This window comes from Bison bison, unplaced genomic scaffold (assembly GCF_000754665.1).
Source record: "Bison bison bison isolate TAMUID 2011002044 unplaced genomic scaffold, Bison_UMD1.0 scf7180017864378, whole genome shotgun sequence".
NCBI classification, from domain to species: domain Eukaryota; kingdom Metazoa; phylum Chordata; class Mammalia; order Artiodactyla; family Bovidae; genus Bison; species Bison bison.
Window position 1 is genome coordinate 3,119,606 of NW_011494950.1, and position 25,487 is coordinate 3,145,092.

Here is a 25,487-nt window from a genome sequence, read left to right on the forward strand (position 1 = left end):
TATTGATGGCCCATCTTTGTGGTTCTCAAAGAACGGCACCTGGCCCAGAAGCATCCGCATCCCCTGGGAACTTGTTAGACCTGCACATTGTTGGGCCCACCCCAGACGTTTTGAATCAGAACTACTGGAGATGGAGCCCAGTGACATATGTTTGACCACACTCAGGTGATCCTAATGTGTGCTCAAATTTGAGAACCACTGGCATATTTCAACTTCGTTTTACTTTCTTCTTCTCTTCCTGCCCTCATTCCCGGCACCACTCCCCACCCCCGCCCCGCCTCTCTTGACTTCCCACTCTTATAACAGGTGTACCAACCTTAATGGAGAAGATGAATTTTGGACCAATATCTTCAAAACTGTGCACGACAGAAGAAACATTCCCATCCAAGGAGACTTCATAAAAATTTATGTTGGTAGATCTGTTGGATGATATTTGTAAAGCTGAATATTTTAGTTATGCTATTGTTCTTGAAGTTTAATATTTCTTTTACTTATATATTTTCCAGCTTATATTACAAGTGAAAGAATTCACATTTAGGTACAAAACATTAAAGGAAAACAAATATTTGTTATGGACTTAAGGCCCAGTATACATTTCTAAGGCTAAAACAAGTTCATTTCAAAACATATCCCTTCATGATCATTCTGCTAAGATTCTTTGTGTTACATCAGTTGTATATATAGATACATATATCAGTTGTAAGTTTCTAAAATAAGTACAAATGTATTACTTTGGAACCTGTAGTGAAACTCTTTGCAAGATTGCTATTATATTGACTGCTGTGTTAATACAGTGGACACCTGGTCCTTATTGATTGGACGAACAGATTTATAAGGCAGAGGGTTTTCCACTTGGTATGATGGCTGAAATATTATCATTAGGCATTAGCTCCTGCACTACTCATCACTGGATGCCTGTGAAACGGTGTGCTGCTGCTGCTGCTGCTAAGTCGCTTCAGTCGTGTCCGACTCTGTGCGACCCCATAGACGGCAGGGTATGCATTTTGTTTATTATTCCTTCAGTATTCTTGCCTGGCAAATCCCATGAACAGAGGAGCCTGGCAGGCTACAGTCCATGGGGTTGCAAACAGTCGGACACAACTTAATGACTAAACAATGACAACAATCCTTGGTTTCAAGCCAACTCTGACGCTTTGGTCTGAATCGGGGTAGGTCCATCTGTTTCCACCACTGACCACAGAAACCACTTCTAAGATGGCTGACTCAGGAATTTTGTTAATAGATTAGACCTAGAAGTAATGGCCTAACTGAATGTCTTTGCCTGGGGCTGCTGAGTAGGGTTTGCAAGTGGAAGAATGACCAGGCCTTAGGGAACCCGCACAGGACAACCCAGACTGAAATGTAACTGAATACCATTCCCTCTCTTCACTCATTTCTGGGAATCTGAGGCTGAATTCCAACCAGGGCAGCTTCCTTGTGGGGTAGAGGGCAGATAGCAGGGGCAGGAGTCTGAGAAGCAATATTTATTGCCATCAGACAGTTTATCCTAATTATAATACATTGATTCTATTTCCTAAAAGAAAATTGGACTGGATATTTTCAAGATACAGTCCTTTCGTTTCTTTACTGAAAATCTTGCCTTTTTCTCTTTTATGCCTTAGAATTTTCCCCCAAATTCTTAAAAGGAAAATATGTCAAAGGGACTTAAATAAATGTAGTATTTGTCAAGGTTATGTCTATGAGAGGAAATAATGATTTGTCAGCCTTACATGGAAAATGGGAAAACTTACTGGGATTTAAAACAGAAAGCCTGACTCCAATAAAAATTAATTTAAAAAATAAAATAGAAAGGCTGGCTGTATGTGCCTTTCAGATCTTTGTGTGAGCCCCTATGTATGGCCAGTTTTCAAATTGATTAATATGCTCTGTTTCTGCATTTTAAAGAGATCCAACATTTTTTTCATTTGTTCCTTAAGGGTTCCATCAGTTACTTAAATATTGATCAATATATTTACATTAGCAGTTAGCTATAGTGGGGCAGATCCTGTTTTAGAAATAAACTCCACTGTCATCTATTTCCACCCATCATATTTGCAAAATATAATTGCACACTTATATACTATCAAAATGGTTCCTAAGGGATATACTCAATAATTGGGATTGGGTAGAACTTTTTTTTTCTCCAAAAAGTAAGTAAACTGTGTGTGTATGTGTGTGTGTGTGGCATATATCCTAGTAGATAGATAGACCTCGTATCTGGAAAATATTCTGAAACAGCCAAATTAGTCATTACAAAATGACCAGAGGAGATCGGAGGGATGATTTCTCTTCATCGTGCATTTTTCCATGATGTTTGAGTTTTCTATCCATGCACATTTAACATCTTTCTTTTTAAAAAGATATTAAGACAAATTATCTGGATGATAGGTTTAGGAACCGCTTTAGCTTTATTCTTGCTAATTCTCCGTATTTTTTAACTTCATGATATACTTTAAACATCAGAATGTCTAAGAATCCAATTTACCATCACAAAAAATACATAGCTAAGATTTAGTAAATGTGAAGTCCCACTTCAATATTAAATTTATTTCATCTCAAAATAACTGAAAACATTGGCCATGGTGGGAGAATGGAATGATGAAAAGGCTCTATTAACAAAAAGCATTTAGGATGAGAAAGTAGCATTATAGGTAGGAAGGAAAACATTTAGGTAATGTGGTGCTAGCAATCTCTTCGGCTGCAGCTGTTTTCAGTTACTTATTTTAGCAGCTGAGGGCCCTTTGAAATCTGTAGTTACTGAATAATTTTTCAGGGATGGATGACTTGAGATACAGTTTCTGCTTTTGCCGTTTGCAACTCACTTTATACAGAAGCATTCTTTTCATCTTTGCTCATGTGTCTTGAGCTCTAGACATAATGACATATTTTCCTTTTTGTTTTTGCTCAGGGATCTGTTGGATGATCCACATATTCCATGCTTTTAGGGGTTGGAGTGATGTTAGAGAAAGCTGTGGTCACTGGACACTTTGTAGCCGGCTCCCTGGGGATACGCTGCTGTGTGGTTTCCAGGGGTCATTGATCTGTGCTGCAAAGCTGCCACAGTGTTTCAGCAGCTAGAGAACTCTGGTTCCCAGGCTTGGAGGTGGGCCTTGCCTGGGACTTCTGCAGCTGCACAGCTGTGCGCAATGTGTGTGCCCATGAACCTGCCTCACTAAGTGGGAATGAAGGTGATAATATCAGCACCTGTGGTGTCTACAAGTTCCTCACCTCGCAAGACACCTGTCTCTCTGAACAATTCAAGATAATAGGCATCAAGTGGTACTGTTTTGGCCGGAGCTCTCAGGTTTACTTGCTTTGGACAGACAAGAAAGTGGAATAACTCATTTCTTTCTGGATGACCTCTTTTGAAAAATGCCTCATTTCATCCTGGTTGGAAGAAACCCCTAATCCACTATGCCAGGAATTTTCTGTGACTAGATTCAGTATTTGTGCCCAGGGCTTTGATGTCCAGGAGTGGGGCTACCCCTTGAGATCTCATGTGGACAGTGGGACAGAGGTGTGGGGAAGGAAGTGGTGGCAGCTCCTTGGGGCCCTGCGAGCTCTGGTCTGACAGCTCGTCCGAGGGCCTGCAGGGGAGCTCCCCTTGGCCTGTGACAGACAATTGTCTTTCTGGTATTGCTCTTAGTAAATCTAAAGCGTCCCTCAAGAGTCCAGGGAGTCCACCAAGGGTCAAGGGACCAGTGTGCCCCTGGACTTCTGTTTTAGTTGACAAGGAGGAAACATTTTGTAGAGGACTTCTTTAGTCATGAACCAAATGTGTTGTGAGCTGCGATCACAGGCTCCCACTGTTTCACCTACCTTGTTATGTGAATTTCGGCATCATACAGCAGAGAGAGTTTTAAGTTGACTGAATTATCTGCCATGTTTTCTTCCTGGCTTTCGCTATTGAAAGGAATATTAGGAAATTACTGAAAGAGAAATATTTGAAAAGCCACTTTTCATCAGTTCATGACTTCATCACGTTTTACCTTAAGGCTCGGAAACTGATAGATGCCTGATTCTGAAGGTTTTGAAGATTGAAGTCGAAGTTAATAGTGAAAGTCACCTATACACAAAATGAAAACTCATCAATCTATGATGCTTTGTACTCAGGGACCAACATAAAAAAAAAAAAAGTGTCCCATAAAAGTAAACTCACTCCCATTTGATTCTGAATTTTATGAAACTTAAGCTTTCTAATTTGTAGAATATCTATGTATTTTTCCACCTTGCCTCACCTTCAGAACAGAACTGAATTTACTTAACAAATACATACAGCAGGTCTCCCTAATGACTCAGTCAGTAAAGAATCTGCCTGCAAAGGAGACCTGGCCTTGATCCCTGGGTTGGGAAGATCCCCGGGAGAAGGAAATGGCAACCTACTCCAGTATTCTTGCTTGAGAAATCCCATGGACAGAGGATCCTGGCGGGCTGGAGTCCATGGGGTCACAAAAGAGTTGGACACGACTTGGCGACTACACCACCACCACCACCACCATACTTATCACAGGCACTAATACTTGTCTGAATTTGAAGGCTTTGTGCTGATGTAAAATTTGCTTACCACCAGGGGTTAACAAATGATATCCGTGACTATGTGTAAACCACTTTGACTGGTGTTGGTCAATGTGTTCAGAAAAAACTTTCTATGTTGTATGTGTCTTTGGAAATGAATTGCACAGGGGGAAATCCCACTTTTATTAATTTAAAGCATGCAGATATTTTAAAACTTCCTTTAAATATGCAGCCAATTATTTTGTGGTGCCTCTCAAATGATGACACTTAATATTAAGAAAGATGGTTCACTGGTGAATTAACACCAATGATGAGAAGGGGTCAGCAGAGATTTGGGGATGAAATGGAAGCTGTACCTGTTGTTTGCTCTTTAAAGCAGGGTAGCCCACATTGCAGGTAACAGACTTCTGAGATGAAGCAATCTGGCAGGTCACTTCTGTCCCATCAACCTGAATGAGACCAAAGAAACAATGATCAATTCTTTTTCAATGTCTGTATGTGTGTGCACTCATGCACATATGTGCCAAAAGAAATATAAACCACCTAGAGATTTTAGCAGTAAGGTTGTGTTCACACCAAGACTTGAAAATCTTCTATGTATTGTCCAGATGGCTAACATCTATTTTTATTGCTAGACAGGCCACCCAACAAAACAAAATCAGATACTGAAATTTCCCCCAGAAATAAATCATATGTCATATTTCAGAAGCACAAAATAAATTTAATCCACTATTTAGAAATGCTGTCTTTAATACATACCTTTCTCTCAATATATTTGAAAGTTATAGTTTCAAGAGAAAAGCAAATAAAATATAGCTTTTGTTTATATTTTAAATAACTTAAAAGAATCATCTTCAGATTTCCTCATGTTTCTTCTGTTTAAAATAAGAAGCTGTCATTTGGCCCAAGAAATTTAAACACTAAAGTCAGAATCGGTGTAGAACACTAAATCTATTAAGTTCACAATGACTTGAAACTGGATGAAACCATTTTTAAAATCCTTTCATCAAGTAGTGAATTTGGAAAATCTCAGCTTTTCCCTTCTCTCCTTCTCATTGCTTGGTGGCAGAGGGACCAGGGGGGCATTCATGGTCAAGTGCGTTCCTGGTATAGCGATCAAGTCAACATGCGTAACTGACCTCGATGGAATGCATTATCTTGGCTGCAGCAAGACCTGTGGTTACAAAGCTTGGGCTGAGCTGTGGGACTCTAATTTCTGAGAGCAAGTGCAACTCCCAGCATCTGTGCAGCTCCATGGCAGCCTCATCACACAGATGGCTTGAGGAGAGTTTACGGTAGAGTCTGGCTACAACTGCCAAGTGTCAGGTCAAAGGAAAAATCTGATCCAAGCCATGAAGCTGAACTGGTCTAGATACACAGCCAGGCTATGTTCTCAAGTAGTTTAACTAGTTGGGAGCCACCAGTGTCAAGATTGATCATGTTGAGGGGCAAGGAGTTTCTTCAGAAAACACAGAGGACCTGGAGATTCGAGTAGAAGGAAGACAGTAATTGACAACAAAAATAGCAGTTAACACCAGAGTGCCTTCACATACCGGCATGGACCAGGAAGCAAAAAACAGGTTTTCTGAAAAATCAACAACAATCTCAGTGTTGTAGGCACTTTCCTTCTTGTTTTTCAGTTGTACTGAAAATGTTAACCTTTTGTTTTGGTTGCTGACAATGAAGGGCTGTTGTCTGTTAACAGTAAAAAGGAGAAAAAAAAGTCATTACAGTTTTGTTTTCTTTAAGTCAGCATCCAAATACTTTACTCATTTAAAAAACAAATTTTGGATTTACTATTTAGAGACTGAGAAAACTGCTTATAACAAATTATCTTCATAGTAAAATTATTGGCAATGAATGAATAAATCCTATTGGGTTTTCTTCTTTGTTGCGTTTAATTACATTGCAGAAAAAGACACCATTCAAATATAAATGGTTTTATATTTCTTAGTGCTTACTTCTATATGGATGAGAGAAATTGAAATTTATACTCTCTATATTGAAGTATAATTGATTTATAATATTAGTTTCATGTGTACAATACAGTGATTGAATCTTTTTATAGACTATACTCCATTGAAAGTTATTACAAAATAATGACTATATTTTGCTGTGTTGTACAATATAGCTTTGTTACTTATCTATTTTACATTTACATAATATTGATAGTTTGCATCACCTAATTACATACCTCTATCTTGCCCCTCCTTCCTTCCCTCTGCCCACTACTAGTTTATTATTTTTCTATTTTGTAATATACATTTGTTTTGTTTTTTAGATTCTCTATATGAGTGAAACAGAATATTTGTCTTTCTCTGGCTTATTTCATGAAGCACAATACCCTCTAGGTCCATCTACATTATTGCAAATGGCAGAATTTTATCCTTTTTATGGCTGAGTAACATTCTATTATATATATAAATGTGTATACATAAATATATATATACATGTGTGTGTTAATCCTTTTTATGGATGAGTAACATTCTATTATATATACAAATGTGTATACATAAATATATATACACATGTGTGTGTTAATCCTTTTTATGGCTGAGTAACATTCTATTATATATACAAATGTGTATACATAAATATATATACACATGTGTGTGTTGCATCTTCCTTTATCCATTCATCTATTGATGGACACTTAGGTTGCTTCCGTGCCTTGACTGTTGACAATAATGCTGCTATAAACGTCTATCTTTTCGAATTAGTGTTTTTGTTTTCTTTGGATGCATGTCCAGGACTAGACCTGCTAGATCATATGATAGTTCTATTTTTAGTTTTTTGAGAAACCTCCATACTGTTTTCCATAGTTGGCTGCACCAGTTTACATTCCGACCAACAGTGTCAAAGGGTTCTATTTTCTCCACATCCTCACTAACATTTGTTATTTATGTTCTTTTTGACGACAGCCATCCTGCCAGGTATGAAATGGCATGATACCTCATCACGGTTTTGATTTGCATTTCTCTGATGATTAGCACTGATGAGCATTTTTTTATGTGCCTGTTGGCCACTTGTATGCCTTCTTTGGAAAAATGTCTATTCGGGTCTTCTGCCTATTTTTTAAATCAGGTTTTTGGTTTTTTGACATATATACAAGTTGTTTGTATATTTTGGATATTAACCCCTTAGCGGTCATATCATCTACAAATATTTTCTCCCGTTCAGTGGGTAATCTTTTTGTTTTGTTAACGGTTTCCTTTGCTGTGTAAAAGCTCTAAGTTTAATTAGGTCTCACTTGTTTATTTTTGCTTTTACTTCTTTTGCTTTCAGAAACAGAGACAGAAAAACCACTGCTACAGTTTATGACAAAGAGTGTTCTGCCTCTGTTTTCCTTTAGGAGTTTTGAGGTTTCAGGTCTTATATTTAGGTCTTTAATCCATTTTGCATTTATTTCTGTATTTGGTATGAGAAAATGTTCTAATTTTATCTTTTTACATGTAGCTGTCCAGTCTTCCCAGAACCACTTATTCTTAAGAGACAGTCTTCCCTTCATTGTACATTCTTGCCTTTGTTCTAGGTTAATTGACCGTAAGTAGATGGGTTTATTTCAGGGTTCTCTATTCTGTTCCATTGCTATACGTCTGCTCTTGTGCCCAAACCATGCTCTATTGATTACTGTAGCTTTAAGGCATAACCTGAAGATACTTCAAACTTTGTTCTCTTTTATTAAAATTGCTTTGAAAATGTGGAGTCTTTTGTGGCTCCATATAAATTTTAGAATTATTTGCTCTAGTTCTGTAAAAAATGTCATGGATATTTTGAGTGGGATTGCATTAAATCTGTAGTTTGGTGTGGACATTTTAACAATATTAATTCTTCTAATCCAAGAGTACAGGATATCTTTCCATTTCTTGGGATTATTTTCAAATTCCATTATTAATATTTTATAGTTTTCAGAGTATAAGTCTTTCACCTCCTTGGTTAAGTTTATTTCTAGATACTTTAGATTTTAAGGATCTTTAGGAGTTATGATGTTTCTTTTGTAGAAAAAAATTTCCATACACAATCACTTGAATAAAGTAATCTAACATGTCTTTTATTTCAACAATTTTCACTGCACTTTAAAGTAAAACTTACTGAGTGGCTGGCAGCTGCTGAACATTTAGAACTAGATCAGAAATGCAAACTCCATCATCACCACAGTCTTTATGGAAAGGGATCTACAAAAAAAAAAGAGAGAAAAACAATCCCAGAAATTTGCTATTGAGTTAGACAAGCAAATTGTAGAACACATAATAGTATTATTCCGTTTATATAAAGTTCAAAACCCTGTGAAACTAAACCATATTTTAGGAATATATACATGTTTAGCAACATCAGAAAGAAAAACATTGATAAATGCAAAATTCAGGATGGTGGTGCTATCTGGGGGGCACAAGATAAAAGTGGATATGATAGAGTATGGAGTGATACAGAGAATTTCAGAGGTACCGGTACCATTTTATTTTTTTTTAATGGGTTGTGAACACAAGGTGTTCCCTTTATTGTTATTTATTTCTTCAATAAACATTTACTGAGCACCTGTGGCGGGCCAAGCACTACTCACAGTGCTGGGAACAGAGCAGAGAACAAGGAGGACAAAATCCCTATCTTCATGGAACTTATATGCTGGTGAACTTTCCATAGAAGTAACTGTACTTCAATTAGAAAATTACCAACTTAGGCTATGTTCTAAGTGTCTTCAAACACTAAGGCAGTGACTGAAACTTTGCCGGCTAGTCAGGAATTCCAAGAAAGGCAAGCCGTACTTACACTGAAGACCTTGACCGTCTCAGAGTAGGCTTCAAGGGCAGGGTTAGTGCCAGGGTTTTCCAGACTAATGTTCATACACAGATTCAGAGGGCTGATAATGTCAGAGGGCTCCTAAACACACATACAGATTAGTGGATTAGGGCATGGCAGCTTCAAACAAGAAAATGACCACACATGTGCTCACAACTAAACACACAGTCCGCCCTCAGTCATGCAGAATAGCTCTGTTTTGAACTTCAAGGCTACTGCTTCTTTACTTCTGTCCTCAGTCTGCTGTTAGCCTCTCCGCTTCGGAGACTTCAAAACTTGGGCTCAGTAAAAATCTGAAGCAGTGATTCTTAGGTAAACTCATCAGTCATTTCATTATTTATGTAAGTAATGATCAATATTTAGATGAGATATCCAATTTTCAATGCTCAGAAGATCCCTCTGTCAGTACCCAGGTCCTGGGTTGTTGGCCATGTTCTTCCTGTCCGTACTGCCAAGACTTTTGGATTTACAGGTGTCCTGACCAAATCTCTAGAAGAGAATATTATGATCTGGAAGGGAAAGTGCCCAGAGTTCACTGTCAGGAATGGACAAGGGGACTCCCCTTCCTAGTCTCTAGTCTACAAAACCAGATGAAAGTGTTTCCCGCACTCTAAACTAAGCTCCCCAGTTTCCAGCCTAGCTGTCTATTAGTGCTCCTTTGCATGTCGAAGATGATGCACCTATCACTCAGCAGGCGTTAAAACCAACACTGTCCAGCTATAAGTAAGGCAGTTCCTCTTTGTCTAGCAAAGATGGTGGAGGATTTGCAGTGCTCCAAGAGGCCTGGGCTGCTTCTAGTTTTTGAGGTTTCCTGTCTATCGAACCATGAAAATAATGCCAAAACAGGGCTGCAAACACCATCTAGCATTCTTCTTCAAGAAAGAAGAATGCCTGTACATTGGTAAGCACTAAAAATCAAATTTTCCTTTTGAGATAAAGGAAAAGATAAAGATATCTTTATCTCAGCAGGACTTCTGTCTTGAGCCCTTTGCACAGGGGGTAGTGGGGCAGGGGCAGTGACTTCCTGACTACAGGGAAATGTATCCTCGGCTGCAGGGTTGGCATATAGGATGGACTTGGGTATTGATAGCAAATATGGTGTTACCTGGAACAACACCTCTCAGCTGACGACAATAATACACACCTTGTAAAAACTTCACAAGTACACATGGGAGAGAATAGGAGATGTATTTATATGTATGTGGTAGTTTGGTCACTCAGTCATGTCTGACTCTGTGACTTCCTGAACTGTAGCCTGCCAGGCTCCACTGTTCATGGAATTCTCTAGGCAAGAATACTGGAGTGGGTTGCCATTTCTGTCTCCAGTTTATATATATATACATACATACACCACATCCTGGCTGGTACTTCCCCCACAATGGATTACATGTTTAATTTGACCTACCACATAGCACAAGGATAAGAGAGAATGGAATCTGGCTTTTATTCCTTTAAAGAAGCTGTATAATTGGCACATTATCAACAAGAAAAGTCCAGGCCTTCACAAAGAAGAAACCTTCAACTTGAACAATAAATTACTCAACTGATTTTAGTTCATCCAACTCTTTGTTCAACTCTTAGCACTTCTTGAGATGTGATTTCTGTATCATCCATCTACTTGAGAAATGTCGGGGGATGCCCCTTAGACATATTCACTGGATCTGAAGGGAATTTCTGAGGGGGGTGGGGTTTCAGCATACCAATTTTATAAAAGTTTCTTTGGCAATTCTTATGCATCTTAAACTTTGAGAACCACATTGTAGGAAAGTTCTTAAATAACTCTTATAAAAATAGTTTCCTGAATAACTTATACTTTCAAATACCTGGCTTCTGGGGGGAAATAATCATATGATTTATAAGATAAGCTTTTTTAGAAATTTTCTTCTGAGAAGCACGTTTTATACTTGGGAGAATTTCAAAATCTATGTGAACTGTAGTAATTATGGCATAAGATTAGAGCAAAGAATTTTTACCTCATAATCTACCAGCCTTCACCTGTATCAATTTAAATCCAATAATGTAAAGGGCAGTTAGAGTTATCCTTTTCAATCATTTAAAAATAAATAAATATTCTCCTGATATGAAAATGTCAATATAAAATTTATTGTCAACTAAAAGTTGTTCCTATTAAACACTTAAGAAAGCACTTTGATTTCTTGAAGAATCTTATTAGTGTAAAGGAAATATACTCCTATTCACAGACCAAAAAAAAGCAGTAATTAGAAGAGCAAGGGTTCTTCTCACTCATAAGCCTCCAATTCAGGCTTTTATCATTCATTAGTCTTTAAAAAGAAAGGAGATGAAAGAAGAGGACTCTGAGGCTCACCTGTATGTGGATGATGTACTCAGAACAGCGCTGTGCTTGACTTACTATCATGGTCTTCTGCAAGCACCTTTCATTATTTTCCTTAAATAACCCCCTGGACATCACTCTGGATGAAAACTGGTCTTCATCAATTGTGATGTTATACACAATGGCTATAATAAAAGTCATAAAGAAATGTCAGTACAAATACATTTTTAAGGAAAAGGCATTCCTGTTTTATCGTGTCTCACTGGGTTAAGTCTCTGACTACAAGAAAACAAAAACCAGTCTTCCTTTTGATGGACTGTGAACCATGGCTAGCCTGTGATATTTGTAACTGCAGCTCTGGTATGATGTATGTCGACTGTGCATACAAAGAAATGTGATTCAAAGAACTGTGATTTGATGCATTGGAAGGAATAGCAGATTTGCCACCAGGAAATCTACTGAATGAAGTTAGTCAAACTCCTCAAATAGCAATTTCATTGTCTGTAACATGGTGACATACAACTGGACATGTTCCTATACGTTATATAAGTTTTACAATAAACCTAGAACATGGATTTTATTATCCTATTTTTCAGATAATTAATAGAATATTATTCAGTTTTTCAAAATAATTCACCTCAGCACACATAGCTAGGGCATGGTCAGAAGTAAAGTTTGAGTAATTTTGAAACCAGACCCCATGTTTCTACTATTTCTATGCAGTTTAGAGGATTCATTGTTATTTGAGGATTAAATTAGATACTTTAAGGGGAAATGTATAGCACCTTGCATATTCCACAAGCTTACTTGGGGAAAGTCATGTTACACTGCAATAAAAAGTGTTGAATCGGACAGACTTGTTTTGAATCTTAATCTCATCACTGATGAGCTTTAGGCAATTTTCTTAACCTCCTTGAACCTCCATTTCTTCATCTATAAAACAGAGATAATAATACTAACCTAGGGAAATGGAAATGAGAAACATATGTGATAAAAACTGATGTCAGTAGCTAATGTCCAACTATCAGAACTTTCAATAAAATCTGTTGGCTACCCACCCAACACTGAGAAGATCTGATACTATTAATAGCATCAACTGCATTACTTAGGATTATTCTATCTTATTATTTACAAGAATTGATGATTTTGAACTGTGGTGTTGGAGAAGACTCTTGAGAGTCCCTTGGACTGCAAGGAGATCCAAGCAGTCCATCCTAAAGGAAGTCAGTCCTGAATATTCATTGGAAGGACTGATGCTGAAGCTGAAACTCCAATACTTTGGCCACCTGATGCAAAGAACTGACTCATTTGAAAAGACCCTGATGCTGGGAAAGATTGAAGGCGGGAGGAGAAGGGGACAACAGAGGATGAGATGGTTGGATGGCATCACCGACTCAATGGACATGAGTTTGAGTAAACTCTGGGAGTTGGTGATGGACAGGGAGGCCCATCATGCTACAATCCATGGTGTCACAAAGAGTCACACACGACTGAGTGACTGAACTGAACTGATTACTTCCAAGAGTTTAAAGATTGACTATACTTCCAAAAGCAATCTACATGTGACCTTTCAAATATCTACTAGAAGTGATGTATAATTTTTCTGGCTCTGAATACTTCATGAGGTTAACAAAGATAAAATACAAAAGAATCAAGAACTACAAATAAGTAGTGAAAATAACACAAAGGAAAAGTAATGGCAGGGAAGTGATGGTAGCTAGGACAAAGTTAGTACACGTGGTAAGGACAATATTTCATTTTTTCCAAAATGATACATAGTTACATAGGCAATATGATAATCTTTTTGGTGTTATTAACTTCAAACTGGAGTGTGCACCCAATGCAATAAATAATAGAAGTTATATGCTTTATAAATTGACTTTTCAAAGTCACAGAGGTGGGATTTCTGTCTTACACACTGTTATTGCCAGGCAAGTAAGTGACAAATGATCATGACGATACGGACCTAAGACATCAAGAAGAGGATTCAAAGGGAAAGGTGCCCAATGGTGAGAGACCCTAGAGAACAGGTGGGAGGGAATCAAATTCTCTGAAAGCAGAAAATGCCTTTCAAGTGTGTGGTAACAGAAGAGGTGAAGTACAGTCAAAAACTAGGAGGAAGATGTTTGAGGCAAACCCATGCTTCAGGGCCAGCAGAGGTTACCTACCAGTCATTTCTGCCAACTAATAGATTTTCCAAATTAACTTTTTATATTTAATGTTTTATTCATCCAGCTTCATTAAGATATCATTGACATATAACATTGTGTAAGTTTAAAGCATACAACATAGTGATTTTATACATTGCAAAATAATTACCACAATAAGGTGAGTTAACTTACTCATCACTTCACAAAGTTACAATTTTTTGTGTGTGGTGAGAACCTTTAAAATCTAGTCTCTTAGTAACTGTATACGATACAGTCTTATTAACAAAACCCACCATGCTGTACATTCCATCTAGCCATTTCATGTTTAGACAGTAATGGTTTCTGACTCAACTCTCACGGCTACTCAGATGGATGTGCTAAAAGGCAGGTGTGTGAAATGTGCTACTCAGAGCTGGGTCAGTGTTTGAACACTTGAAAGGAAAAATGCCAGGTGAATATGAAAAATAGGAAATATGGAAGGCGTGCCAAGACATGAATCTAACTTAGTGTTCCTAGCTTTCTTATTTCTTCTATAAATCATGACAACATGCCTCTATATTTTTACCCTTTAAGTTAATTTGTTCACCACCTAATAAAATAGCTATAGTCAACCCTAACAGAAATCAACCCTGAATATTCATTGAAAGGACTGATGCTGAAGTTGAAACTCCAATACTTTAGCTACCTGAAGAAAATAGAGCTGACTTATTAGGGAAGACTTTGATGCTGGGAAAGATTGAAGGCAGGAGAAGGGGACAACAGAGGGCGAGATGGTTGGGTGGCATCATTAACTCAATGGACATGAGTTTGAGCAAGCTCCGGGAGTTGGTGAAGAACAGGGAAGCCTGGCGTGCTGCAGTCCATGGGGTCACAAACACTCAGACACAACTGAATGACTGAATAACAAGGAACTACAGGTTTCAGAAAATTAGAGCCAAAATATGATGGAGAGGATATATATGCATAACTGAGTCACTTTGCTGTACAACAGTAAGTAACATACCATTGTAATTCAACTACACTTCAGATTTAAAAAAATCTGATGGAAAGGATGCGGACCCATGAAACAGAAGCAAATGAAAGAAGGTAATACTGGATTAAGTGCTAAGAATCAATGGCTGCATATCGAAGGAACTGAGATAATTGGAGCAGGAGAGATGGAGGTGAAATGCAGTGATTAGAAAGACTTAAGGGACACGCAGGACCTCAGCCAGGCTGCCAAAGACAACTGGACCAATCCATTTGTAAGACTGCCCACAGTTTTCCTTACTCTCTCCTGCCAACAGGTCATGTTTCAGATTTTCCCTCACTTCACTGGATTATTTGTTGTTATTGTTCAGTGACTAAGTCATGCCCAACTCTTTGCAACCTCATGGACTGCAGTACACCAGGTTTCTCTATCCTTCACTATCTCCCTGAGATTGCTCAAACTCATGTCCACTGAGTTGGTTATGCCATCCAACCATCTCATCCTCTGTCATCCCTTTCTCCTCCTGCCTTCAATCCTTCCCAGCAGCAGGGTCTTTTCCAATGAGTCAGCTCTTTGCATCAGGTGGCCAAAGTATTGGGGCTTCAGCATCAGTGCTTCCAATGAGTATTCAGGGTTGATTTCCTTTAGGATTCACTGGTTTTATCTCCTTGTTGTCCAAGGGACTCTCAAAAGTCTTCTTTAGTACCACAGTTCAAAAGCAACAATTCTTTGGTGCTCAGCCTTCATTATGGTCCAACTCTCACATCCATACATGACTATTGGAAAAACCATAGCTTTGACTATATGGATCTTTGTTGGCAAAGTGACATGTCTGCTTTTTAATATGCTGTCTAGGTTGGTCATAGCTTTTCTTCCAAGGAGCAGGCATCTTTAATTTCATGACTGTAGTCACCATCTGCAGTGATTTTGGAGCCCAAGAAAATAAAATCTGCCACTGTTTCCACTTTTTCCCCTTCTAATTGCCATGAAGTGATGGGGCCAGATGCCATGATCTTCATTGTTTAAATGTTGAGTTTCAAGCCAGCTTTTTCACTCTCCTCTTTCACCTTTGTTAAGAGGCTCTTTAGGTACCTCTTTGTTTTCTGCCATTAAAGTGGTATTATTTGCATATCTGAGGTTGTTGATATTTCTCCTGGCAATCTTGACTCCAGCTTGTGATTCATCGAGCTTGGCCTTTCACATGATGTACTCTACATAGAAGTTAAATAAGCAGGGTGACAATATACAGCCTTGACATACTCCTTTCCCAATTTTGAACCAGTGAGTTGTTCCATGTAAGGTTCTAACTGTTACTTCTTGACCTGCGTACAGGTTTTGCAGGAAGCAAGTAAGGTGGTCTGGTATTCCCATCTCTTTAAGAATTTTCCACAGTTTGTTGTGATCCACACAGTCAAAGGCTTCAGTGTAGTCAATGAAGCAGAAGTAGATGCTTTTCTGGAATTCCCTTGCTTTCTCTATGATGCAATGGATGTTGGCAATTTAACCTCTAGTTCCTCTGCCTTTACATCTGAAGTTTTTGGTTCACATAATGGATTATTTAGAAAATATAAAACACTGGACACAAATTATACATTGTTTTATACTTTCTCTTTCATTATTTCATGCCTCTTAAATTTTCAAGAATAGAAATATTTGATCCTCATACTGAACACACTGTACCTATGTTATGGCATAGCCAACTCACAGTCGACTCATCTAATACGGACTCAGGTTCAGTGTAATTTGCACGTGCCCATGGTTTTCCGTTAGGAAGTTATGGGTAAGAGAAACTTAAAAAATAGACTGGAAGAGGCTATAATTATGTCACTGACTTCATGACTTTCTGCAGCAGAATGTGACCTTCTAAGGATGACAGAGGACAGTCTAAAACACCTTCCACACCTAATCAACCGTTCTCAGGCACCTCAAATATGTGGCAATTCAAGGGTCTGCAAGACCCTTATTTCTTTTGGTTTCCATATCCCAAGCATAGTTTACATCAGAAGTGAAACTCTATAAGCAAATCTATCTCTCGTGTAGATTATTTCAGGTTTACTCACCCACTTGATTGTTTTGATTAGTAGGTCTAAACTTAGCACTGAAGCAGAGTTTAAGTTTTATCTCAGCATTTTTGTTGAGCAAAGTAATTTTTTTTGGTGTGAATGAAGCATCTACAGATACATCAGCAATGCTCTGTGACCTGAAAGACCAATGTTTAAAAAAAATTATTCTCATGAAGCTACCCAGAAAAGCTAGTCTTAGCACCTTGTAGGAATGTGACCACAAAATAGCATTAACCTAGCTTAACAGACAGACGACAGTAAAGTTGCTCAGTTGTGTCCGACTCTTTGAGACCCCGTGGACTGTAGTCCTCCAGGCTCCTCTGTCCATGGGATTCTCCAGGCAAGAATACTGGAGTGGGTTGCCATTTCCTTCTCCAGGGGATCTTCCCGACCCAGGGATCGAACCCGGGTCTCCCACATTGCAGGCAGATGCTTCATAACCTAGCTTAACTGTCTCCTCAAAATATGGATTTGAGTCCTTGTGTCTTGACTTTTTAGATGAATCAAACCCACCTTCAAAGAAAAAAGTTTGGCCATCATGGGCTATCTTAAAAGGGAACGTCACAGTATAGGAAGTATATGGCCTAGCATGTCTGAGGTCTACCACAGTGGCTACAGGGTGAAGTTCACTGAAAGGTATTTCTTACAAAATTGTTCCAAAGCAGCCACATAATTATGTCATCATACCTTGTATTTTAGAGTTATTCCAAACTGATTTTATTCAGTAAATATATTTTCTTTTTTTCAAAGCCTTAAATATTACATTTGAGTTTTATTTCTTCCACATGAAGATTTCATTAAAATAATGCACTAAGGCAGTGAGCCCCAACTTTTTTGGCAGCAGGAACTGGTTTCGTGGAAAGCAATTTTTTCACGGACTGCAGAGGGGAGGGAGATGGTTCACACCCGTGATGGAGCGGCAGATGAAGCCTCATCTGCTCACCTCCTGCTATGTGGCCCGGTTTCTAACTTGGACTGGTGGCTGGGGACCTCTGCACTAAGGAACTTCTCAGGTGGTCCAGTGGTTAAGGCTCTGTGCTTCCACTTCAAGGGGCACAGGTTCAATCTCTGGTGGAGAAACTAACAACCTGCCTGTCGTGCACGGAGAGAAAAATGATGCACGGAAAACAATGCATTTCATCCTTTAAAAGCCCAAGTGAGATACTGTAAATAGTTTCATTGAAGTCAGTGTGATTTACTCACTACCTAATTTCTTTCTGTTCTTCACATACTTGGACATTTAAAACATATTTTTCAACAGACATGAATGGATAACTGAACTCTATTTTCTTAGAGACTCCTGATAGAATGCTCAGTTTCTTTCTGGTTGCTTTCCTTCACCAGCCCAATATATTTATTTTTGCTCCTTGGCTCTTGAATCCCTTATTGTTCCCCCCTGCTCTTCAACTCCTCCTGAGGTCAATAAAAGGTCAGCTAAACTTAAATACTGGCTTCTTGTTTATGACTAATAATTGTAAAAGATACCTTTTAACCACAGGAGAAGTTGTACTTCACTTGTGTGGCCTTGGTATTCAGTATTTTTAGAGCATTCTCATGAGAATTCTTTTCTACAAGTTGAGGTAATAAAAAAATAATCAGAAATATCCTTAATACCATTTCAAGAGCTTTAGCTTTTCAATACACTTTTTCTCCTCATTTTATAGAGAAGAGAGACTTAGTTCTAATGTTAAGCAAGCATTTTTTTTTCCCCACCAGGAAAAACACACTCCTTCCTCTATGCAAACTATGACATACAAATGTCTTCGACTGTTGTATAATGCCTGTGACATTCTCACAATACTAGCAGAGCAATCTGCTCTACTTAGCAGGCCATGTGTTTGTTAACTAGTTTGTGTCTGGCTCTCAATGACTCACCAGAGCTGAACGACCTGTCCAAAGGCCCCCACGGACACGTCGGTGATGGAATCCCCATTTAAATCTCCATAGCCATCCAGGGATCTCCCAAAGTACTGGAGGTGGCTACTAAAGGCTCTGTCGGACCCCAGGATTTTCTAAAAGAGCAAGTTTGAGATGAAATTATAGCTCGTGACAACTGAAACAGAAAAAAGGCAGCATCTACATTGCCCTGGTATATTCTTTCTATGGCCATTTCTCAGATTGTTTTATTCTCCACAGAACTCCACTGATTTTTCATAGCTCATCAGCCACATTTTCTTTTCTTTTTTTAATTAATTTTATTTTATTTTTAAACTTTACATAATTGTATTAGTTTTGCCAAATATCAAAATGAATCCGCCACAGGTATACATGTGTTCCCCATCCTGAACCCTCCTCCCTCCTCCCTCCCCATACCCCTCCTCTGGGTCTTCCCAGTGCACCAGCCCCAAGCATCCAGTATCGTGCATCGAACCTGGACTGGCGTCTCGTTTCATACATGATATTTTACATGTTTCAATGCCATTCTCCCAAATCTTCCCACCCTCTCCCTCTCCCACAGAGTCCATAAGACTGTTCTATACATCAGTGTCTCTTTTGCTGTCTTGTACACAGGGTTATTGTTACCATCTTTCTAAATTCCATATATATGCGTTAGTATACTGTATTGGTGTTTTTCCTTCTGGCTTACTTTTTCATCAAAGAAAACAGCCTGAATCTCTCACATAAAATAACAAGCCAGCACAAAGCAGTGAGAGATCAGTGAACTGGAGAAGGAACTGATGCAGGTTTGGGTCCTGACTCCTCTCTTAGCTCATTTCGTTCAGATCTTTACTCAAAAGCTGCTTCTGAGTGAGGCTTTCTTGGTCACTCACTCAAATATTTGATACCTCCTAGCCCTGAAAATTTATTCTCTAGTTTTTTAAAAAAATTCCTTATCATTTAGTACTTTCTGGAATATTTTTCTTATCTTCTTTCCCTCTGTCTCCTTCACAAGAATTAAAGACCCATACAAAGCACAGTTTTGACCGTCCTGTTCTTTACAGTATTCCCAGAGCCTAGACAGAGCTTGACGCACAGCAGATCTGATGAATAAGTGAATTAGGTTATAAAGTAAGAGAGATGGATTGGATGATCCACATGATACTCTCTAGCTCTAACACAATGATACTCACATGTATACATATCACCATAAAGCTATGGATTACCTGAGAATACCTCAAGCGAATCATGCCCTCATGACCATTGTAGATGTACACAGCTCCAGAGTTCTGATTTTCCAAAGGCGAACCAACAATCACGTCATTAAAGCCATCCATGTTGATGTCTGAAAGAGCTGCAATTGCTGAACCAAATCGAGCATTTTCAAGACCCTTGGGGCCTTCCAGAAATTGGTGCCAATTCAAAATGCCCTTGCAAAGAGGGAAAAAGGAGACAATTAAAGCCAACCTTACATTAACAAATATATACTACTATATATTTATAGTGGTATAAATATAGATATAAATAGATAACCAAGGACCTACGGTATGGCACAAGGAATTATATTCAATAGTTTTTAGTTATCTACAAAGGAAAAGAATCTGAAAAAAAAATCTATGTATCCATCTACCTACCTACCTATGTACAAATGAATCACTGTGCCATACTGAAACTAAGGTCATAGGCTATCTGCTCATAAACCAAGGTGAAAAGAAGCAATTCTTTTCTGTAGGCTGCCTGTACAACCTACATAAGAGTGTCCATTTCTTTGTCTTTTTTCCCCTTAATATTAGGATCTTCACTCATCTGTTTCCAAAATTTTTTGATTTAAAAAATTTCTGGTAAAAGTCTACTAATCTCTTTAATAAAATTAATGTAGAAACAAATAAAACACAATATCTTAATATAGTTCTTTACTTAAGAGCTATTGAACAACAGTGGCATAATTATGGTATAGGAAATGAAAGATGAGATTGTTAATATTCCATTCTACAAAACACTGAATATTTCTGCCAAAGAAAAGACATTTTCCTGTAAAAGATACAATTGTGGGCTTTTTCTTTTTTTGCAGATTTTGAAGTCAAGAATGGAAATATTTCATGACTTCATAAGAAAGAAATGCTCTTCAACCATGAAACTGAGTCTGTTTTGATTCTTTCTCCTCTATAATAATCTTATGAAAATTAATTTATTACTGACTGAGTCTGGTAAAATACTAAAAGATCATTTCACCTTTAGCAATTAATAATATTCAGAATATCTGACTAGCAAGAAACATTTAAGAAGCTGGGGATTTGTTAAATTTTCAAACTAGTAGATATGTTCTTCCCTTATTAAATACTTAATTACACTTTATAAGCTTTAAAATTGTTTTAATTGCTTCTGTTTAAGGGCTGTTATATTAATTTAAATAAGGTAGGACAAAATATCACAACAGTTAAATATAACATTTACTACATTAATATCAGCTTCTCTTTTTCCATCCTTTCCTTATCTAGCCATCTAATTTTCTATGTCAATCTGTGCCTTTAATTTTGGTTTTCTTTTCAGGTTTCACTAAGTTCACTATAATTATGTGCATGGATTTAGTCCAGTCTATAAGTTGGTAAAACTAGGCTTTTCCATGTTAGAGTATGCTCAGTTCTATGTGTAAGAACTGGAATTTCCAAGACTTGGATATATACCTAAATGTTACACCAAGCAGTGGAATTTTTTGACAAACTAATGTAGAAAGCACACAGGAATATATGGCTATTTCTAAAGTGCCCTGTACAATTTGTCCTTACCATTGTCAAATGTCAATAAAGTAGCTTTGCCCTGTTATTGTTATATCTTTATAGCAAAGAAGAATAATTGAATGAGATATTTGGGAAACACACAGATGTATATGCATGTGTGTGTATGTATTTCAAAAAACAACATGCATTTATAATAACTTTATTTGTAAAGAAAATATATATTCAAAGACCTCTTGTGGAAGATGGCAGGACACTATACCTTAAGTTCCAGGTTATGCTTTTCAATGTGATTTTTAAAACTATAACAATGGTGACATCCTCAAAATGAAATATAAACCATACTTTTATTTAATAATAAAGTCTTTAATCTGCAAAAATGCAGATTCACTTCATTTATCAATACTAAAGCAAATGAAATGAAATCAGTTTAATAATTTTTTTTACCTTTGTAATAGTAAACAGGTAGACTCTTCCTTCCTCTTTCTTTAGGTCATTCATGTACATTGGCGCACCTACCAAGAGCACATCTGTAATGGTGTCCTTATTCACATCGACTGCACACAGCACACTACCAAAATAGGAGCCAATCTGCAGGAATAAAGCATATCAACATTAGGGTTCTTCTACTCTTAGTATTACACTAAATTTTTATTTACTCAGTCAACAAACAAAAATTGAGCATCTGTTGCCTGTTAGGTGCTAGGAACATAAAGACATAACATCGCCCCTTCTCTCCGTTTGTGTCACAATCTAACACTTGCTTCTTAGCACTCAGGGTACACAAAAGTCACCAAAAAAGCACCTGTAAAATACAGATTCCCAAGAGCCATTTCCAGAGACTCTGATGCAATGTCTATAGGCAATCAAGAAAACAGTATTTTAAGCAAGCACTCCAGGTATTTCTGATGCTGGTGGGTAAAAGACCACACTTAAGGAACACTTAGAAGCTTTATGAGGTGTTGTAGACAAAGGCAGGCAGGGAAGAGGGAGGTTGAACAAATAACAGGGCTTCTGTGATAAAACATAAAAGAAAGTGAACGTGTTAGTCACTCAGTCGTGTCCAACCCCATGGACTGTAGCCCATCAGACATCTGTCCATGGGATTCTCCAGGCAAGAATACTGGAGTGGGTTGCCACTCCCTTCTCCAGGGGATTTTCCTGACCCAAGGATCAAACCCAGGTCTCCCGCTTTGCAGGAGGATTCTTTACCGTCTGAGCCACCAGGGAAGACCATAAACTTTAAGATACTAAAGAGGAGGAAAATGTATGACCACAGCGGACTTGTGGTCAAGGAAGTCAAAGACTCAGATCTTCTTCCTCCAGGAAAATCCATAGAGACAGTGAATCAGAGTTAATATTAGAGAAGGGAATCTGTGGATAGTCAGTTTCTCTGATTTAAGGAAGAAAATTTTCTGTTGGTCGTTGGAGTACAGTGATGTGCATTTCAAATATGTGCTAAGCTCAGGAGTCAAAACTACTTAGCAAGAAAATAGGACTCTATGGCTTTTGTTCTCATGGACTTGACTGGGAGGCATCACTGGCCCTCACGACCAAACTGCCACACATCAGAAGGAAGTGACAGAGAAAAGGGCTGCTTTACTTTTAGAAATGTCAAACTTGTTGACATTTAGAAATGTCAGAGCCACAGGACACCTGTGCAGGCCCAGATGTTGTAGCTCAGTCTGATGCTCCTTTGCTCCCTTTGTCTACTTGTTCCTTCTCCAGATCCTTGGTTCCTTATTGGAGCTTGCCTATAAAGCAGTGGTTAGGTGTCTGTCATCATTGGACTTTAATGACAACTCAACCCCGTGAAAGCTATGTAGCCTTAGAAAGGTAGTTAAACTCTCAGCAGCTAGTCAAAAGGGGATGGTAGATCTCAGTATTGTGAATATTTAAGGAATATTCAAGTAAACACAAATCACAGAGGCAGCTACAGGGTAGGCACTCAATAAACCTTAGTTTCCATTTCTACTAACTCCTCCCTTCCCACAAGCCTCGGTTGTCCATGAAATTAATTGCACCTGCTTAAACACGGAATTTACCTGGTCACCTCTGTGAGACTGAATAACTGTGACATTGCCATTCTCATTAACACTGTAGAGCACTATCTGGCCAGTATAATTTGCTCGAGGAGCACCAGCAACAAAGTGGACACCGTTCCCAGTAGAAATTGAAGCCACAGAGTAACCTAGGAAAGAAGGGGTTACAAAGTAGGTGCTGTTGAATATCTTGGCCAGATAAGCCTGTGAAGCTAGCAGAGATGATCAGAGGGCCCTTTTGTTAGTGTGACACACAGCTGCTCGTGCTCCTGAGTATAACACGAAGGTCGCATCCTCCTGCTTTTTCTAAGGCGAATTGCTTGTGCCCTTTGGCCAGAAACTCTGCCCTGTGGAGGTGGAACATGTCCCCATAAAGCTGACCCTAGATTCTGCATTGTCCTCATCAGCTCCTTATGAACTCAACAAATATTTGAGAATGAATAACTAAATGAATTTAAAAGGTGGAAATTTGCACAGTGGGAAGAACATAGGCTTTGGAGTCAGTCTCTGGTTCAAAGTTTGGACTCGCTGCTTGTTAAGTTTTTTATCTTTGAGCAAGTAATTAACCTCTTTGGAAAGGTAAAATGAGGATAGTAGTACTGCCTTCAAAGGATAGTTGGAAGTATTTAAATATTATGTAGACAGACTAGCCAACTCAGGGACTGTCCCATAGGAGGTGCTCAAAATTGGTGACTACCTATTACACGAACAGACACACTGGAGACTCCAAATTGATGCAAGACTACCACTTACGGTATTGACTTTTAGGTACTATTTCTATTTTGGAGAAACACAGTCATGTCCCAGGATTAACAACTGCTGGAACAACCAGAAGAGATTAACGAGTCAAACATGCAGTGTTTCATTAAGTAGTTATGGTCTAAGGCCTGACTGGCAGAGGCAGCTGAAATATGTGTAATTAGATGACAGCTCAAGTGTTTTGCTGAACTGATCCTGAAATCCAACAAGAGACTAGCTTAAAGGAAGCAACTTAAATGTGCTGAGCCAAGTGCTGGTAGGTCTTACCTAAATATGAACTGTGATTTCTGTCTTGCAGAATTTGTTCAAACGCTTGTTTAGAAAAGATCAAATGTCCATGAGGTGTCTTCTGGACCACAGTCCCACTCCAGTCGTAAGCTCCTACTGCACCCAGCATCAGAATATTCTACAATAATTGAAAAATGAGAAGCCTTAAAACAAATCACCTGTAAGGCATAAGAGTGTCGGGTGGGCAAAACGTTGAAACAAATGGTCTAAATTTAAAGAAAAAAAAAAAACTAAGATGAAGCAAAATAAGCAAAGTATACATGAATTGCTTAGAAAAGAGAGACAACAGGTCAAAAATGGAATCCCCTGTGCCAAGTCTACATCATCAAACTTACACCATACCCAATCCAACTGCAACTTCAACCTCTCCCAGGAAGGTCATCTTAAATGGTCACTTTGCAATTCCCTGGTCAGCACTAGTGAGGTAATCACCTGAGAGACCCCTTCTGTCCCCTATGTGAAGGTGACTGTGCCTGAAACAGTCTGACCATTTCCCCTTCTGCCCATAAAAGCCTTCCATTTTCTACAGCTCCTTAGAGCATCTTTCTGTTTGCTTAATGAAATGCTGCCCAATTCATGAATCATTGTGGTGGTTTAGTAGCTAAGTCATGTATGTCTCTTACAGACCCATGGACTGTGGCCTGCCAGGCTCCTTTGTCCATGGGATTCTCCAAGCAAGAATACTGGAGTGGGTTGCCATTTCCTTCTCCAGGGGATCTTCCCGACCTAGGGATCAAACCTAGGTCTCCAACACTGCAAGCAGATTCTTTACCGACTGAGTTACAAGAGAATCCCATGAATCATTGAATAAAGCCAATTAGATCTTCAGATTCACTCAGCTGAATTTTGGTTTTTCAACCAAAAACTTTGTATGTTGATATATCTCCAAATTGTTTTGATACATTTTGTGCTGGAAAAGAAGCCTTCCCATGGGCTGTATTACTTTAGGCTTTGTTTAGTACAACACATTTTAAAGATAAATCTGTACCACAGTACA

The 25,487-nt window shown here is 38.4% G+C and overlaps 1 protein-coding gene across 2 annotated transcripts in view; it reads right to left on the minus strand.

The window, feature by feature from the left end:
* ITGA2 (integrin, alpha 2 (CD49B, alpha 2 subunit of VLA-2 receptor)) overlaps nucleotides 1-25,487 on the minus strand; it is a 110,641-nt gene that overhangs the window by 16,573 nt on the left and 68,581 nt on the right. For both annotated transcript variants that reach the window (XM_010857169.1, XM_010857170.1), the window contains exons 11-24: nucleotides 24,470-24,608; nucleotides 23,447-23,592; nucleotides 21,849-21,992; nucleotides 19,893-20,096; nucleotides 18,664-18,800; nucleotides 16,786-16,925; nucleotides 11,639-11,790; nucleotides 9,283-9,393; nucleotides 8,608-8,690; nucleotides 6,069-6,210; nucleotides 4,872-4,964; nucleotides 3,990-4,066; nucleotides 3,820-3,903; nucleotides 317-419 (exon numbers count right to left, since the gene is read on the minus strand). In XM_010857169.1, coding sequence (XP_010855471.1) covers nucleotides 317-419; nucleotides 3,820-3,903; nucleotides 3,990-4,066; nucleotides 4,872-4,964; nucleotides 6,069-6,210; nucleotides 8,608-8,690; nucleotides 9,283-9,393; nucleotides 11,639-11,790; nucleotides 16,786-16,925; nucleotides 18,664-18,800; nucleotides 19,893-20,096; nucleotides 21,849-21,992; nucleotides 23,447-23,592; nucleotides 24,470-24,608 — 1,755 coding nt within the window. The remainder of the gene's footprint in view (nucleotides 1-316; nucleotides 420-3,819; nucleotides 3,904-3,989; nucleotides 4,067-4,871; nucleotides 4,965-6,068; nucleotides 6,211-8,607; nucleotides 8,691-9,282; nucleotides 9,394-11,638; nucleotides 11,791-16,785; nucleotides 16,926-18,663; nucleotides 18,801-19,892; nucleotides 20,097-21,848; nucleotides 21,993-23,446; nucleotides 23,593-24,469; nucleotides 24,609-25,487) is intronic.